Genomic DNA, 16,121 nt, shown 5'->3' with positions numbered 1-16,121 from the left:
GACCTCATTTTGGAAAGCAGACTCCTTTGTTTTTCACAAACTCCTTTTCTCCCTTGCTTCAATTTCAGATTTTTTCATCTTTACTCCTTGCTATATTCTGCTTCTTTATTTTCTCATAAAGGCACCTTCTGTATTTATATGGTTAATACATAGGCCTGAACAATGCAAGTACAGTATACCCTATTATGCCTATGTTCAGTGTCCTGTTCCTCAGCTACAGCTGTTCTACAGAGCACCAAAAATAAATAAATAAATTAGAACAATCAGTATTCACAAGAAAAGAAGGCTTTGAGACTTTACAGGACGAAGCAGCTCAGTGGTTCCAGGACAGAAAAGCAGCAGCCGTGAGAAAGGCTCCAATCAACCACTCATCTGTGGAGCAACAGGAGAAGAGAACAGAACGAGCAGTCAGAAGGTGAGCAGCAGGTGAGCACAGACACCGGATGGAGATTTCTAAACTTCTTTTTTTTGAAGCGGTAACAGAACGGTAGGCAATTTCTGGTTTCCCTACAAAGCACCACGGTCTGGGGTCTGTGTGGAGGTGCAGCAGAATGCTCTGCTGAGCATAACTCCTTATTAAAAGCTAAACACTGCTGCAACAGAGTTTCCTCCATGTAGGTATGGGATTCATAATTTCCTTAAACCACCAGTCAGGGCTTGGCAGGTAAGCAGAAGGTGATGAGAGGGGTTGAATAGTAGTATAGAACAGAAGAAAGATGTAAAGATTCAACTTTGCTCCACAGGTCGACACAGATGAGGAAAAAAAAAATTATTTCCAACCCCGGGTTTGTATGATGTTTCTCAGTCATGAAAGGATGAACAACCCCTCACAAGTGTCCTCCCGAAGTACAGATATTGGAAGGTTTGGGTTTTTAATTCCTACCTCTACAATTTACTATCTTGTATCAATTTCCCAAAACAAAACTAGTATGTGGGCTCTTCCCAACCTTCTTGCTTCAGTTCTCTCTTCTCCTAACAACCTGCAGCTTTGCAGGCTTCTGAAAGAAGCATAAACCTGGTCTTCAATTACAATTAATATGTTTAAATTACATGCAGAAAGATCAGCATGAATTATTGTTCCTAATTATCGATATAGCAAGTCTAATGGCACACAATGAGTGCATAATAAATTTTAAATTATTACACCACGCAAGCTGTCAGTACTTTCTAGAGAGCTGTATACTCAATTCTGTGCCATGGTTCTAGCCACACAACACCATAGAGTTTATGAGCAAATACTAACAGGCTTTCAATATGTATGCACACCTGCTACTACAGAAGCAATTGCAAAACTGTGTGTTTGGGCTGAATCTTGAATTCATGAGGTATCAAGTGTTTTTAGTAGCCACTTACACCACTGTGGGCAAAACTCCAATCCTTTCCATTATTAAGGGGTTGTGCTTTGTGGGGCACAGCCAAGGGATTTGGTTTCCAAATGCAGATGTTACAGCTCCCATACAGGCAGGGTCAGAGAAAAGGCATTCCCTCATTTCCAGGATGTTTGGTGGTAGTAAGCAAGCCTGTGGCTGGAACACTGTGCCATTAGCAGGAACAGAAGGGTTCACTAACTGTGCACCTACTGCACTTCTGAGGCCAGTGGGATCAAGGAGAAGGTGACAATGCTACAGGAATTACATTTTCTATTTAAAAAAGAAACAAAGGAAGAAGTCAGGTGACCACTGAGAAAAAAAATGCAGCTATCAATTAACCCAGTGTATCTCCAGAACATTCATTAAGTTTATAAATGCATGTAATTTTTATTACATTTGTTTCAATATCTGAAATGCATTTGAGGCCATATGTACAATTCAGGTAGAGCAAGAGCAGATGTAGACCCTCTTGCCTGTCTCTTTCATAATAATTTCTAACTGAGAGTTATGAAAATTGCTGCAGAAGTAAAATTCTTCAGGTAAAAGCTGCTCAAAGGCAATTTTTTTTATTCCATTAAAATCCAACCACTTAGTATTAAATTACAAGAGAGCAACCAAAAATATCCACAGAAGGCAAAAGCAACAAATACCTTTTCCCCATCCTGTGCATTCATTATTGTTACATACCTGAACAAGCACTTGGTATTTACCCTGCCTCTGGAAGCAGGTTTAGCAAGCCACTAAAACTTCCTGGCATATAACTAGGTCCCAGCTTCCAGTATCCAACACAGACTTTATCTCCCCACTCAATCTGGTCTAAAGAGAGCCCTGGGTGACTGCCCCATGATAACCGACAGCAAAGATGAAGTATTTGCTTTGTTCTGATGGCAGGCTCCTCACAATCACCCCAAAAAAAAAATCTGCCAGGAAGAAAGGGCTTATTCCAGATACATGAAATGAGAACACTAGATACAGGTAGCTAAATCTCTAGACAGCTCTTCTAAGACAGAGACCAAAGTCTGGAGCCCCTGTCAAGTCCAGCTGTTGAAGATAAAACATGAGGACAGATACAGCTACAGTGTCAGCATTTCTCATCTGTAAGAGAGTATTTATCAATTTGTGAGATCTTCTAAGGTAAAAAGAAAATACAGTTATTACCAATGGTATGACTGTGTGCCAAGAGTCCTACAGCATTAGAAAGCCTCTCTTGATCAAGTACAGCAACTGCTCACAATGAGCCCAGGAAAATGAAGACTCTCTAGAGAAGTGCTGTGAAATGAAAGTACATACAAAAAACTCTATGTAGCATTATCTTCCCACTCTCCTCACTCACTACACCACTACCTTGCCTCATTGAGCACAGAGCACTTATAACTACAGTAGGGACCACAGTCTTCCTAGCTCCTCCCTGGAAGATTCTGCAACCATGGATTTCATTTTAAACATATTTAAGCTTTCCTCTTCCTCCAAATACCACAGTAGTTACAAGCAATTTTTATTGAATTTGTTACTGTCAGCTGCCTGGTCCATGCTGCCACATCCATGGCACTCTGCATTGATGAATAACCTCAGCCTGGGCACACAGAGCAGCATACTTCTGAGCCTCTTCCCCTTTCTGTGCTGCCACTGCTGTGGAAATTTTGCACTCCCCTTCCACCTTCCTCACATTCACATACTTACTAAGTGAGCAGAAAGCTCTTGCAATATGTCCCAAACAAATTTATTGCAAAAAAGCAATTATTTGAAGTTTTCCTTAGTGGTTTTTGCACACATCTTTCTCCATAATCTACTCTATGCAAAAGGAAAAATAATCATGTTCAGACAATGAAAACCTGGCTCCTCAGGAGAAAGGCTCTGCAGATACCCCCAGAGCTTAACAGGATAAATAGAAAAGCTCCCTGGTCCCAAACTGAAACAAAGATGAGTATGTGCACGGTTCACTGTTACTTTATGCATCAAAACTGAGATCTTAACAACTCTCCCATCACCCAGTTAATCCAGTATAACAATCAGATAGTAGATTATCCTCAAGAGCAAGTTATAGAAGCTGTAACACTTCTTCATCATATTGCTACAAAACCACCTAAACTTCAAGGGCTTCCTAAAAGTTTGTCATCAAATTTACTTGTATCAATGTCAGTTCTTTGATCTGAAGACAAAGGAAGCAAGGGTAGACTTCAGTAATCTGGTATGCAGCTTTCACCTGCCAGCAGGCAAATATCTGAAGTCTACACAAAGCCTTTAAATGAATTTTGAGGTCACACCCACAGCACTGATACACACACTCTGATGAACATTCACAGCAGGATTACATCACAATAAATGACTGAAATAATTAAATAGTGTTGTTTTCCACACTGAATGCCTCTAAGGGGCTGAGTTAAGGTTTTTGTATCTCACAGCAGTGAAACTGGACCTCTTGCATCTTAAATGTACCACCTCCCTGTTTCTGGGTTATGGCTTCTATCAGGATAATTCCCAGAAAGTAAGACAGTGACTACATTACAAACTGCTGGAGAAACAGGTGATCCTCCTTTCCACTTCACACTGGGGTATTCAGAGGTTCAACTTGTACTCAGAGTATTTACTATCTGTCAAAATAGGATGGGGAAAAAATTAATTTCCATAAGGAACAAAGACATTCGTAGCTTACTCAAGCTTTACAAAGCACTTAAAGCAGGTATCTCAGAAGTGTCCAAATATTCTCTAAAACCATAAAAAGATTTTGTTGGACAAGTTTCAGTAATGACAGTATTTCAAAATGAAAGTGAAAGTATTAAAAAAAATCTTAATAAATAAGATGGCCTTTATTAGCACACACTGAAATCTTTCTCAAAACCAGAAAAAATATTTCAAAATTATCCACAATCAAGTTCTAATCTCTTTGTCCATAAAGAACTGATCAACTTGGCTTCAAAATCCCATTCAATTTTTCCCTTAAGGTGGTGAATGTCTTCTTCTATGTCTACTCCATCCTTCGTAACACAAAATGGAACATTAGAAAGATACAACTAACACCTGTATTTAAGTCAGTTCAGTCTTAAATGAATTACACTGTCTGAAATGAAACTGCACAGTAGTAATACACTCCATCCTATGCACTGATGAGAGACACAAGTGCAGTGTCATCAGCACCTCTGGTGAAAAAATCCATTCCCCTTGTTTATCACCGCACAGAGTTAAGAAGGAGTCTTGTAAGAATTCAGGGAACACAAATATTAATAGCCAAGAAAAAAAAATTAATCCATAAACTGGAATATTTCTTCTATTCTACAGCTCTGAATATTGGTCCCTCATCTGGTAACTAAAGTGTAATAAACCATATGTACTCTCCCAAAGAATTTCTAAAAGTCTCAAGACAGAATCAGACACTGAGTAACAGGAATTGGTTGTTTAATTTTTAATGTGAAGTTATTCACTGAGACAGTCCTTTAAAACCAAGGACTCTTTATTGTTAAACACAGCTGATTTATCAAATCAATTCTCTAACTGTTGCCATTTCAAATTAACACTAAAATCTTTGTCTCTGCCTTTCTCAAAGTGTACAGGGCAGCTATTTTCTTGGATGGTTATCATCCAAATTTTGAATAACTGGTGCTTACTAGAGATAAATAAAATTAATTCTCAGTGAAAAAACCAGCTTATCCATGAAAAATAACTATAAATAAAGAAAAAACAGCACATTCATGGGCAAAATAAAACGTTCACTGCAAGCAGCAGGCCTGTAGTCCTTCCTTCTTCTGCATTAAAGTATTCTGCATCTTGACACAAAATATTTTCTGATTACTTGTTTGCACTTGCATTATATTCTAGAAAGGAAAGAATGGTAGGTAAGGTTGTCTCAGGTTGAACAGATGTTTCTTCATTTTCTGGCATCATCCCTTCCTCAAACTATTTTTTACTACACAATTATTATTTTTCATTACACAATTTCACATTCCTCAAGAAATGAAATGAAAAAATTATTTGACTGGCAGCCACCAGATTATTTTAAAGTTCTCATAAGAACTGGAGATTAACTATGAAAACATCCTCTAAAAGCCTGAAGAGCAGACATGATAATCACTGTAAATTTCACCACAAAGGTAAATATGCCCTACACAAGTGAAGTGTAATGCCACTGCTACAAGTTACCTGATGTTTCTTCAGGTTTTCATTTTCCAGCTCTTTTGTAGATGTGCTGGCATACAAGAGGAATAATCCCTGCCAGTTGTATGGATACAGCACTGCAATGGGCCTCACCCAAGGCCACTCCAGCAAGCAGAGGAAAAAGGAAAGATCCCTATCAGCTTTATGTGAGACCTTCAATCTTAAAACTGAACCTTCAAACTTAAAACTGAAAAATCGGTTTGCAGCATTTTCACAGATGTTTGCTTTCAGTCCTTTCTTCCCAGAAAATATATCACTTGAGCTTTATACCATTAAACACTTTATATCTTATCCTCCATGTACGCAGTAACCTCAGAGCAAGAAAAAACTCATGTCACAGAAGTATGAAAAAGTTATATTTTAGTCAAAATTTAATGACAATTTCATGTTCCTCCACATGATCAATATGTTTGAGATTTTTTTACAAGAGTTGCATTTGCGTTTTATCAAAATTTATATTTAAACCCAAAGCTTAAAAGAAGCCATACTTGTACATGCAAAGTTATCAAAAACCTGCTGTACTCAAGATTACATGTGGGGGGGAAAAACGTGCTGATTAGATCTTTTAGTCAAAAAAAGACTTTATTTGACAGAAATGCATTCCTGAGATAGAAGGGCCTTCCTCACCATACCAACATCCTTGGAAAACAGAACCTTCCACTTCACTGTGAAATGTATTTCAAATAAGAAACAAAAACTACCGTTGCAGAAGTACTGGGTAGAGGATGGACTTCAGCTAAAAGCAGCCATAAATGTAGGAAGTTGCTTTCCATGAACAGTAATTAGTACTCCCCGCTGAGGTAAATGCACATAATTGTTTGTTTATTTTGCAAGGACACACATTCATGCACATTACTGGCATGGCACTAGGTATGGCTCTGTCCTCTGATTTCCAGATGCTGATGAGAGCACTCCGTGCACCCAGCTGCCACATCACTCCTGGTGTAAAAAGCCTTAGGTTAAGATCTACCACCTTTCCAAAACAGCCGATCTCAGCTCCAAATGTTAAATTGCACATTGAGCAAATGCTAAGAGAAAGTTACATGATGGCAGCCACCAAAATGATGTTCACACTCTTGTGAAGAGCTCAGCTTTAAGTGAACACGATCTGTCATACAGACTTAGGTTTTCCAGGCCTTCCATAGATGCTTGTGTGCAGCCCCTCATCCTCATCTTTAGCAACATTCAACAGTTGCATCTCCTTATACTTGTTTTACACAACATGCAGTCGGCTCCAATATAGAAGCTGTCACCTCTGTAAGGCTGCACTTTATCCAAGATGCTGCTGGAAGTCTGGGCAGCACAGCAGTGGGGAGCAAAGCCCACATTTCAGCAACACCAAATGCCATTTCAGCAGGTGCTCACAGCCAGCTCATCGTTCAACACCTCCGACTATCGAAGTGAGGACGTCACACCATTATTAGCATGTCTGAGAAAATATTGAAAGGGACATCTTTAAGAAAGGTATGTGCATTCAGCCAATGGCTTATTCCACAACTTGAGCTCTTTGCTGGGGAATCTGGCCCCTCGACTACATAATATTAAGAATTGAAGTCACTGATGGCAGCAGATGTCAAAGCTACCACCAGACATGGAAATCCACAAGTCTCTTTCTCCCTCCATATGACCTGAACCTTCCAGATGGGCAGTATTTTATATGTGAGGTTTTGTTCTGTCTTCTGCAATTATTCTTTTATGGAGGAAGTTTTATTTTTCCTGCTAATCCTACCACTTACGAAAGCAGCTGCCTCTGCTCCCTCAGCAAGTACTGTGGTGTTGCAGGATCCATCCTAGGATTTGGGAATCACTCAAGCTTGATGAAAAGCTCCCAGTTCCAACAGGAATATTATAAAAATACCCCACTGAAAGCTATCCAACACTGGGACTTCTTGCAAAGCTGTGATGAAATGTCCAGTGACAGTCAATCATCTTTTCGTGCAATTACTGTACAAGCAGATGGTCTTTTCTTTCTCCCTTCAAATTCTAGTATTTCAGTGCAATACAATTATCAAACACTATTTACAGGTAAGAGTGTATTCAGATTTGTTTATCTCTTCCTAGCCACTCTTCTACCTTTTCTAGCCCACCATGTTTGGACACTCATTTCATTTGCATCTATTTCGTCAATGCTTGATGAGCCTCAGGAGAAGCAGGACTGCTCATATCAGCCAAAGAGCTACACAAGTCCATACACATTAGCACTTCTCATGAACCAAGTGAACGCACAGAGCCTCATATAAACAGCAACCTCAGCTGATTTTGAAGTATTTTACTAAAAATACCACACAAAAATTAAAATAAATTGATGGATGTTATCAAAACTTGATGAACAGATTCAGTTTAAATACTGACCCTTCAGCATCAGAGTAAACTTCATCTTAGCAACTTGGAAACTACCTGAATCACCACTCTAAAGGATGCACCATAACTGCAGGTAGATTGAGGAAAAAACAAGTTGAGGGAAGGGGAAGAGGAGAAAAATGAAAAAAAAAAAAAACCACCACCACCCCAAACAAACAGAAACTTTACCAAAGGTGACCCTCTGTACATCCTGGACATCTATGAACAGCCCAAAATGCCCCAGAAGACTTAAGCGTATTTTCAGAAACACTCTGTGGAAGCAGTTGTGCTGGTCCCAACATCATAGCTGAAGACACTATGGGACTGCAGAAATGCAATAAAGCTTGCCATGTTGCCACAGCTGAATATTTGGCAGTTCAAAATTGGTGGGTTTGGGGGTCTTTTTCCTCCTCTCTTGACACTACCAAGGAGAATTGAGTCCATTCCATTTGACAGTCTGAATCTGGCTAATTGTAGTAAATTTGGCCTTCTACTCATGTACTAGAGATGTCAGAAAAGTCAACTAAACTACCTGCAAGGGGCCAGAGCAGACAAAACTGAGATGCAGGAGACAGCCTACAAGCCAGGCCAAAGGCACCCCTCCTAAGCACACTTGCAGAGAAGGTAACAGCACTCCAGGTTGCTTGGACAACGTGCTCGTAGAAAAAGCTGACAGAGAAGCATTTACAAATCAGCAATTTTAAATCAACATTCATTTCCAGCTGTGAGCCACAGAAAATGTGAATACACTGTTTAGTAGTACTGCTATGGACTGCAGAACACAGTCTCATTGCAGAGGACACCAGTAGGGCCTGGCCTGCCTTATAAAGGACCCCAGAGCAGTGCTTCTCAGTGAGCCCAATTCTTCACAAGTCTTTGATCTATAAATGCAAAACCCAAAAAGCAGCTGATGTGTACCCAGCACCACCTCAGAGTTCAATACTTCAACCAATGGTCACAACTCTCACAGATTATATGCACTGATACTTTTTCAAGTAACTGGTAACTTCCTACTTGGTCACTAAGATGTAGGTGGAACAAAAACCTCAAACCACATCACTGTACACTGAATTATTTCATTAGAATATGATTATTCATTAGGATTATAACCAAAGAAAGCAACTGTGGAATTGCTCAGAAATGCCTCCAGAATGCTACAACAGTGTTTCACAGAATCACAGAACAGGTATGCCTGGAAAGGACCACAGTGGGTCATCTGATCCAACCTCCCTGCTTGAGCAGGGAAATCCTAGAGCACATGGCACAGGATTGCATCCAGATGGTTCTTGAATATCTCCAGTGAGGGAGACTCTGCAATCTCTCTGGACAACTTGTTCCACTGAGTAACACTCCACATGACAGAGAAGTACTTCCTCATGTTCAGGTGAAAATTCCTGTGCATCACTTTCTTCCCATTGCCTCTCTTCCTATTTCCTTATGGTGAGTTTTTTTCCAAAGGCTGACCAAAAGAAAAATCCCTTGATTACATGTTTGGTCCCACTTTTCAGATACACAGTAGAGCTCTGAGAACCAACCACATTCCTACCAATGCTCCACTGATGATGTGAACGATTAACCTATCCTGTGAAATGTGGCAGAGCAGCAGCACTGCAGCAGCCAGACCACCTAGAGCCTGTGCCATGTGCATCTCCCCACACACATCTGTGTGCAGCATCAAGTTTCTTATCTGTGCTGTAACACCGTCTGCCCAGCAATCACCCACTTCAGTTTAAACTAATAATGGGATATAATTCAATCAAGTTTTCTTTATTCCTGCAGCACATGCTGAATGTCCAAAGCAATCTATTTTTACGTGGCATGTTACTCTTCACTGCATATGCCAAAAACTCCAGTCAATTTTTACAGCAACACATTTCAGCACACATTTCTAGGCCTGTATGACAGCAAAAGCTGGATGGTGTTTCTTACTGGGAAAGTGATTCCAGCATAAGCTCCTATTCAGAAATTTAGTCCTTTATTTCCCAGTTGCCTTCAGAAAGGTTAATCACCTTTTGGCTGAGTGCTTAGATGATGAGTTTTCACAGATTATCATACTTTAGGCGGTGGCAGGAGTTCCTCACACATGTCAAACCAGAATTGAGCCTTCGCATAAGAACTTTGGTGTCACTGGTTCAACTCCCTACTGATATTCCCAGTGTCTCATACAGGTAACATAACACTTCCACCCCTTGTATTCACAAGCAGGTGAAGTTCAACCTGCTGTCATACAGAGGTGAAACATTAAAAAGGAAGCACAAGCAACCTTATGTCATACCCCAGCAATCTGTACTCAGATCAGCTGCTTGTGTGACACTACGTGCAGAGCCTCAGATGTGTGTCCTGGAAGTCCTGGCAAATGACACACTCTATTAAATGTGTGCGTGCTCAATCTGTAATGCTCTAACTTTGCGGAAAGGAAAAAGGAATGAATAGTGGCTGTAGAATTCAATATATAACTATTAAAAATTGAGAGTATCTCAGCATAAAGTTCTCTTCTCTGTGCAGAAGTCTCAGAACTGTGTATTGGGACTCAAACAGCAATGCACAGACCATGTGGGCAGGACTGTACCTCCTCAGCACCTAAGGGCTGATAATCCACTCAAGGGACGCATAAAATGACTTATGAACTTTCATTTTGGGGAACTATTTCCCATAAGCTTTTCTGGTGTAACGTGATGCACAGTACAGGAAAAGCTAAGAATCTGAGATTAAAAAAACCCTAACAATATCACAATAGTATGCCTGCACCATGTCGACTCATAAATTACACAGTTTTGTGGTATGTGGTTTTGTTACCTCATACTAGGCATCGTGATATTAATGAGAACCACACCTTTCATCCTGCTGACCTATAATGCTACATTAATATAACGTTACACATGCAATTTAAGCTTCAGTGATTTTTTTCAGGTATTCAGGCAGGCTTATTAAAACTTCAATAAACTGAAACGCATGCTAGCTTCATCGTGTTGTAGCAGCACTGTTCCTTCATACTTCTAGCGAAACAGTCCCTAGGTACTTAAAACTTCTGCATTTTTTCCCCTAGTTTTAAAACTCGGTCCGCTTCAAAAAACTAGCTCGGTTTTTGATAGCTTAAGCGCTGTGTTTTATTAGCAAAAAGAGAAAGTCGAGGAGATGCAGATGGGAAGCAAGCAGAGCATCTGCCAAGGCAGCACACCTGCCGAGGCGGGAAGGTGCAGCAGTGCCGTGCCCGGCTGCGGACGAGATGCTTTTGCCGGCAGACCCCGCGCTCCAGCGCGCCTGAGGCCCGGCCGGGGCGGGCAGGCCGGTCCCGCCGGAGGGGGGCGAGGCGAAGTTGGCGCCCGCGGCCGGCCGGGAGCCGCGCCGCCCCCTCCTCCCCTGGGCGCCGCCCGCGCCGCCGAGGGCCGGCCCCGGCGCCCTGCGCACGCTCCCGCCCGCCGCCCATGAGGCGCCCGCGCCGGGAAGGCACTGACGAGTCATCGCCCCGCCGCGTCCCCGCCCCCGCGGCCCTGGCGGGACGGGCGGCGGAGGGGAGCGGCGGTCGCGGGGGGAGCCCGCAGGTGATGCTCCGGCGCGGCCGGGCCTGGCCTCCGCGGCTCAGGGCAGCGGGTCCCGCCCGGCGCGGCCGCCGTCTTGTCCCGCCCGCCCAGCCCCGGGGGCTGCGCCGGCCCCGCCGCCGGGCGCTCCCTCCACGCCCACCGCGCCGCCGGCCCCGGGCTCCGCACGCCGGTGCCTCCGCCAAGAGGCGCCTCCCGCGCTGCGGCGGCCGGAGCGCGACCCGCGCTCCCGCCACACCTAGCAACAGCGCTGACAGGACGCAGCGGCGGCGGCGGGAGGAGGAGGAGGAGAGGAGGAGGAAGCGGAATGGCTGCCGCGGCGGCGGCTCCCTCCCTCCCCGGAGCCCTGACAGCCAGCGCCGGGGCGGAAGCAGCAGGCGGCGTGCTGTGCTCGTCCTCCCTCCGCCTCCTCCGCCGCCGCCTCCTCCTCCGGGCTCCTGCGCTCCCTCCTGCCAATGCAAACTAACTCCCCCTCGCCAGGGCCGGCGGGCTGCACGCCTCCCCCGCACCCACCCATGCCGCCGCGCCGCACGCCGCCGCCTCCCCGAAGAGCGCTCCACGTCGCCCGCAGGACCTGCTCCTGCCGCTCCACGCCCGCCGACCCTCCTCCTCCGGCGGCCGCCGCGCCCCGGCTCCCGCTGCACCTTGTGCCCCCCACCCCGCCCCGCGCCGCCGCCGCCGCACACGCGGCCCCCGCGCCCCCCGCCCCGCCCTGCCCCGGCCACGGCCCCGCGGGCACTCACCGATGTGGTTGTCCTCGATGTGCTCGATGAGCTCTGCCAGGGTTGGGAAGTGGAGCCCGCAGCCCCCGAACCTGCAGGCGTTGGAGAAGAAGGAGGCGGCGGCGATGCCTGTCATGGTGTTACATCGAGATCCCCCTGCGGTGCCTGCTCTGCCAGGGCCGGCGGCGGCAGGGCGGGGAGAGGCGGGGGCAGGGGGGGAACGGGACGGAGAGAGAGAGATGGGGAGCGAGAGAGAGGGTGGGGGTGGGGAGGAGGAGGAGGTGGTGGCGGCGGCGGCGGCAGCAGCGTCGGGAGCGGCGGAGGGGAGGGACGGGCTGGGTGGGGGGAGATGAGGCAGCCGCAGCTGGGAGGAGGGACCAGCGCGGCTCTGTAACAGCTGTGCTGCCCCGGCGGCGGCCGCCGGCGGCGGGAGGAGCAGGGCACCCGCGCCGCCCTCCGCCGCCGGGGGACACCGCGCCGCCTTGTCCGGCCCCGCGCGGGGCCCGGGGGAAGCGGGGAGAACTTTGCCCCTCAGCCTCTCGGAGGCAGCGGCGGGGCTGGGGTCCGCTCCTGCGGCCGGCGGGGCGAGGGGAGATGCTCCGGGGTAGCTGCCGGGGCCGGGAGGGTGGTGCCCGCCCCAGGAGGCTCACCCAGCCGCCGGGAGTTGGCTCCCAACGCGGACGTCACCTCCACCCTCCCGGGGCGGGGAGCAACCAGCCCTCGTCGAGGTCGCTAAACTGAGGGGCGGTCGGTGCTTCCCCAAGGGGGCCGAGGCCGCCAAGCTCAACCTTCACCTGCTCGGCGACGAGCCGCAGGCCCCGGGCACCTGCTGGAGGTCCTGGGGTGCCCCCGCCGCCGGGTGGGCTGCGGTCCCCCTTCCCCTGGGCTGCCGGTCCAGATCCCTGTGCCAGATCCCTCCCGTGTTCGCCTCCCGCTGAGGCGGGTCAGGGGCATGAGACTGCGGCCTTGGGGAGGAAAGTTAAGCAGGAGTCGCACACACATCGCTCCCAAATCCTATTTTGACTTTGTCTCCAGAAAGCTATTCAGCAGAGAGGCTGACTGATTAATTGATTTTAATGAAGGTCTCCCTAGGCTCAAATTCGCAGACAGCTTTATTTAAAATTAAAAGAAAAAAAGAAAAAAAAAACCAAACCAGATCACTTATCAGGAAGGCTCACCTCCCCCCCTCCCTGCTTCTGTTTTATATTAGTCTTTTTTCTATAATTACAAGATTCTACGATATTGTTGATAATTTTGAGCAAAAATGGGGCTAAAGAAAGCCTCAGAATCTGCATGAGACTCTGAATTTTATGGACATGAGTGGTTCCACTGATCCTGCTGACTGATTATAGTCTCAAGCTGTTATCTGTAAAATCAAGTGTGTGCACAAGAATAAGCCTAACTCTTGCATATCTTGTTTCCTATATTGCAGGTAGGGATGTTCGTAACATTGCTGTGGGAGCCAAAGAACAGCAAATCCTGAAAATGCACTAAATGATTAGTGAATGAAAAAATGAGCGTTTGCCCATTTCCTAAAAGGACAAAAACTCTTGGAGCTAATTCCTGGTGTCATGTATATCAAAGAACCCATCACTTGTGTTAAGAAAACAAGCTTTATTTGGCAGTTTATTTTAGTCATTTTCTTACATCTCCAATATTTTTCTGATGTTCTGTCCTCATCCACTTGTATTTTTCTGGATGTATAAACTCACTCCTTTTAGTTTACATCAAAGCAAACAAAGCAAAGACAAAGCCTTTCCAGAAAAATACCATGTGGAGAGAACCCTTCTCTTACTTCAACACTTCACCCAAGCTGGAGTTTGCAAATAGAGTTTGCATAGCCACGAGATGCTGAACCATAGAACTATTACACTTAAAAAAGAATAGTAACATGGACACACGATAGTCCACAGTATGTTTTCAAGGTTCACTGCAGCCCAATGTATAGTTTAGAAGGCTGGAAAACTGCTGCTTTTAGGCATTTCATGGAAACGAATAATTCTCTTGAATAATATAGAGGCACATCTGTCATGTGGTCCACCTGTTTCAAGCATAGCTACTTCACATTTTACTCTTCTAATTTCTCCACTGCCTCTGGTGTTATCAAAGGAATTTGCTCACTGTCAGTTGACTCAGTGAAGGAGTTGTTCTACCTAAGATGATAGTTCTGGAAACTCATGCAACATGCTGACATGAATAATACCACAAAGTCAGGTTTGTGGAAGTGCCCTTGTAACCAAGACATAAACAAACACATAGTGAGTGTGGAAGAGGAGTGGAAAGGGAAGATAAGCATCTTCCCCAATAAATTGCAGTTTTAGAGACTAATTTGTAGAATCAAACACATAGGCCTTTTTAAATGTATGAGTCAAAAATTGTCTTGGTGTCATTCACCAGCATGATTCAAATAGAAATTTTCTAAGGCAGTAAATCAAGATTAATCAGAATGAGTATTAAATATAAAATTTCATGTGGCTAATCTATCAAGGTAAACAGATATGTGATTTAGTCTATTATGAAACAGAACTGTGATGGACATTGTGTTGTTATCAAAAACTTTTAATAGCTATTAACAAAGAGCACTGGTCACCTACAAAGAAATCGAAGTATGTTTGTAGCTGACAAGTAATAAACATTATGGTTAACCACCTGCTAGTAACATACAACATAATGATTGCTTTCTGATGTGTGAACTTGTCCAGTTAGCTGCAGGTCTCTTTTCATTAATTGTTTGCTAAACTCCCAGAGTTTTTGTGACCCTTTGAGGTAGAGAGAGAGCTCAACTCTTGCAGCAATCAAGAAGAGCTGGAATGCCAGGAGTTACTGGTGTCCCATAGGGAATCCATTCAGTATCTTTTGATGAAATCACTCCTATGCCACAGGGCCTATTTTTGTACGTATTCAACTCTGATGGCTTCAGTAGAAGTTAGGATAGTTAAACCACTTCATATGTTGTTTCCTATGATTTAAAAACTTGGAACACTCTCCCTGTTTTTCCATAGAAGAGGGGATTTGTTCCCAACACAATAAAGAAGTTTCTGCCCCAGGTTTTGATGTCCAGGCTCATGACAGTCAGGCATGAACAGACCCAGTGAAGAATGCCCCCAAAATTAACTCTTCCCATCCCTGATTCACTGTTGTTGTCGTTACCATCTGTGTATTACAGACAAAATACATGATGTTCTGATAATACGTGGTGCTTGTAGAAAGAACATCCACACTTCCAAATGTATTTGTTATTCTTTTCTCTAGTACCTGGGAGGTGGAGTAATTTTACCAAACTTCTTGCCAGTAGTTTATCTGATCCAGTATGTTCTGGAGTTCTTTATTATGAATGATCACAATGTGAAGAGAGTTCGTCACGGGTCAGTGTTGGGACTGGCACTAACATCTTTTTTGGCAGCATGGGCAGTAGGATTGAGGACACCTTCAGCCAGTTTGCCAATGACACACTGGAGGGAAGGTTCACCAGCTAGAGGGACCTTGACAGGCTTGAGAGATGGGCCTGTGCATTCCTGAGGGAGTTCAACAAGACCAAGTTCAAGGTTCTGCATATGGATCAGGAAAATGCCAGGCACATTCTGGGCAGAGATTGGATTGTAAACAGCCCTGCAGAGAAGGACTTGAGAGTGTTGGTGGGTGAGAAGTCTGACATGACCTGGCAATGTGCACATCATCCCAGAAAGCCAGACGTGTCCTGGGCTGCATCCTGCATGGCTAGCAGGTCAGGGGAGATGATTCTCCTCCTCTACTCTGCCCTCCTGAGCCCTCACCAGGAGGACTGCATCCCCAACAGCAATGCAATCTCTGCAGTCCCCAACATAAGAAGAATGTGGACCTGTTGAAACAAGTGCAGAAGGCCACAAAGATGGCCAGAGGGCTGGAGCACCTCTCCTATGAAGATAAGCTGGAAGTTGGGGCAGTGCAGCCTGGAGAAGAGAAGGCTTTGGGAACACCTTTCAGTGCCTAAAAGGGGCCTGTAAGAAGGTTGGAAAGGGACG

At 45.1% G+C, this 16,121-nt stretch overlaps 1 protein-coding gene across 1 annotated transcript in view; it reads right to left on the bottom strand.

The window, feature by feature from the left end:
• Window positions 1-12,377, bottom strand: part of JAZF1 (JAZF zinc finger 1) — a 189,385-nt gene extending 177,008 nt beyond the window's left edge. Inside the window, exon 1 of the mRNA XM_063409896.1 lies at window positions 12,142-12,377. Coding sequence (XP_063265966.1) covers window positions 12,142-12,256 — 115 coding nt within the window. The 5' untranslated portion in view covers window positions 12,257-12,377. The remainder of the gene's footprint in view (window positions 1-12,141) is intronic.
• Between the last annotated feature and the right edge of the window lie 3,744 nt (window positions 12,378-16,121).

This window comes from Prinia subflava, chromosome 1 (genome assembly GCF_021018805.1).
Source record: "Prinia subflava isolate CZ2003 ecotype Zambia chromosome 1, Cam_Psub_1.2, whole genome shotgun sequence".
Lineage (NCBI taxonomy): Eukaryota > Metazoa > Chordata > Aves > Passeriformes > Cisticolidae > Prinia > Prinia subflava.
Note: the sequence above shows the minus strand (reverse complement) of the source record. Positions and strands in the feature narration are given on the sequence as shown.